The 2215-nt window shown below is 36.6% G+C and overlaps 1 protein-coding gene across 1 annotated transcript in view; it reads left to right on the plus strand.

The window, feature by feature from the left end:
* The first annotated feature begins 109 nt into the window (after positions 1 to 109).
* Positions 110 to 2215, plus strand: part of LOC102588558 (expansin-B4-like) — an 11927-nt gene continuing 9821 nt past the window's right edge. The window contains 1 exon segment of the mRNA XM_006365282.1: positions 110 to 236. Coding sequence (XP_006365344.1) covers positions 110 to 236 — 127 coding nt within the window.

The following is a 2215-nucleotide window of genomic DNA, read 5'->3' on the forward strand; positions in this document are numbered from 1 at the left end:
CTCTTCATAATTATTTCAAATCGTCGGTTGTTACACCCCCAACCTTTGTTACCAATTCTGGTTCCGTACCCTCATCGTACTCTACCTCAACATCCTCTCCAACTCGATCATGGGATTGGGGAAGGGTTGTCGATTTTGGCCCAGCCACTACCTGATCTCCACCTCTGGTGGATGTTACTCTTCCTCTGCCCCTGCCCCTTCCTCGCTCTTGCACTACAGTTTCGCAGCTGGAGTTGGTACCCTCACTATGTTATGTCTAGTATCAACCATTTGCGGACAAACAATGAAGAATGTCATATACCAATTTATTTCACCAGGTACCAATTGGAATCAAGTTATAACACGAAGGAAGAAAGAAGAGATAATTTCCTAAAGTAATGTAGCCACTCGAAGAAAAGTACAAATATAGTACTATTTCGCAAGATTCTACTAGACCTATTTTGGTACAACGAGAACAATGAATCTAGGACTCTGATACCAATTTTATCACGACTCATAGACATATGTGTTCTATGTGACATTAGTTATGAAAATTTATGTCATATGTGAAATTCATATAGGAGCATTTGTACATCACGCATATAACATGCAACATTTGAGTATTTATTTGTTTAAGTTTTGGATAGTTAGAATGCCTACTTGTGCATGTTCAAAATTAATGATCCTAGTTGCTAGCTGAAGCCAAGTTAAGGGGCATTGTTTATATATTATAAAAATGTAACGGTGCAGATAGTCATGGCTGTTAAATAGTTCTAGTCATCCCAAGTTACTCTACTTTTTAAATTTTTGGCTCTTGCTCTAAATTCCCCCACTTCTTATAGAATCTTTTTGTTGTCTTTTGTTTTAATAGAATCCACAATTGTTTCTTTAAACTCATTTCATGTTTTCATCATCGACCTGTATATCGAATAACTCATACAATTAATAATTTAAAAGAGATGTTGTATTCACGGTGACGAAGACATGCTGAAAAACCCCGGTGACCTTAATGAATAAGAGAGTCGTTACAACAACAATTCTCTTTATGAGTGATATGGTGTCTTATGGAACTAATGACTTATGTTGCCCGGACTCTTTATGGTGTCTCATGGAACTAATGATTTATGTTGCTGGCAGAGGCAGACTCAGACCTTAAGGAGGGGGTGCACGCAGTGGCGGATTTAGGATTTTAAGGTTGTGGGTACTCAAGCAAAAAAATATAAAAAAGACATGTTAAAAGTGAGATTCGAACTCAAATTCAAGAACACAATAAGAGCCTTAAGCACCCACCCGAAAGCCAATGGACTAATTAGATCATTTGGTCATTGGGTGCTCTATATTAATTTTATACAAATACCTATATCCCTAGACGAGGCTAATAGGTGCTCGAGCACCCGGAGATTACCATGTGGGTCCTCTACCGCACGTGCACTCCCTAACTTCGAAAAAAATCACGTGTATATATGTATATCTATTTTGAGAAACTGGCAGAAACTAAAATATAGTTTAAAGTGCACCCATGAGAAGTATAGGAGTACCCTTGGGATGTTGGTACAAGCTAGAGGAATCACCCGTGAGACTAGGGTTCGAAACCAGCTAAAGCCCTTTTTCATTATTTTTTATTTTAAGCTTAGAGCTCATATTTGAGCTAAGGTAATATTGGAGTACCCGAAGTCTTCAATTCCTAGGTTCGCCTCTGATCACTTGCTAGGACTCTTCAAAAATGTCAGGTGGTAACTATGGCAACTTATTCGAGATATTACCGATTTTTATTTTAAGCTTAGAGCTCATATTTGAGCTAAGGTAATATTGGAGTATCCGAAGTCTTCAATTCCTAGGTTCACCTCTGGTCACTTGCTAGGACTCTTTAAAAATGTCAGGTGGTAACTATGGCAACTTATTCGAGATATTACCGATAATGCATGCCTACGGCAAAACAAATATGATCTACACTCATCATCGTCGTAATTCCTTTGTGAAAGTAGAGTAATTATTGTTAGGGTTTTGCCCTGATTTTCTTACCATAATTTAAGATTTATTTTTCCTTAAAGAAAAGACAAAACATTAACATAAATGTTTTTACTTTTCCTGAAAGGAAAATATAATATTCTTTCATATTTGGTTTATTCTTTCCTTTTAGGAAATTTTTTTGGAGTAGCTAGTCCTTTTCTAGTAAGAAAAGGTTTTAGGACTCTATAAATATAGGTTTGTTTCTTCTAACACAATAACAATAACA

This window comes from Solanum tuberosum, unplaced genomic scaffold, assembly GCF_000226075.1.
Source record: "Solanum tuberosum cultivar DM 1-3 516 R44 unplaced genomic scaffold, SolTub_3.0 scf00543, whole genome shotgun sequence".
Classification (NCBI taxonomy): Eukaryota; Viridiplantae; Streptophyta; class Magnoliopsida; order Solanales; family Solanaceae; genus Solanum; species Solanum tuberosum.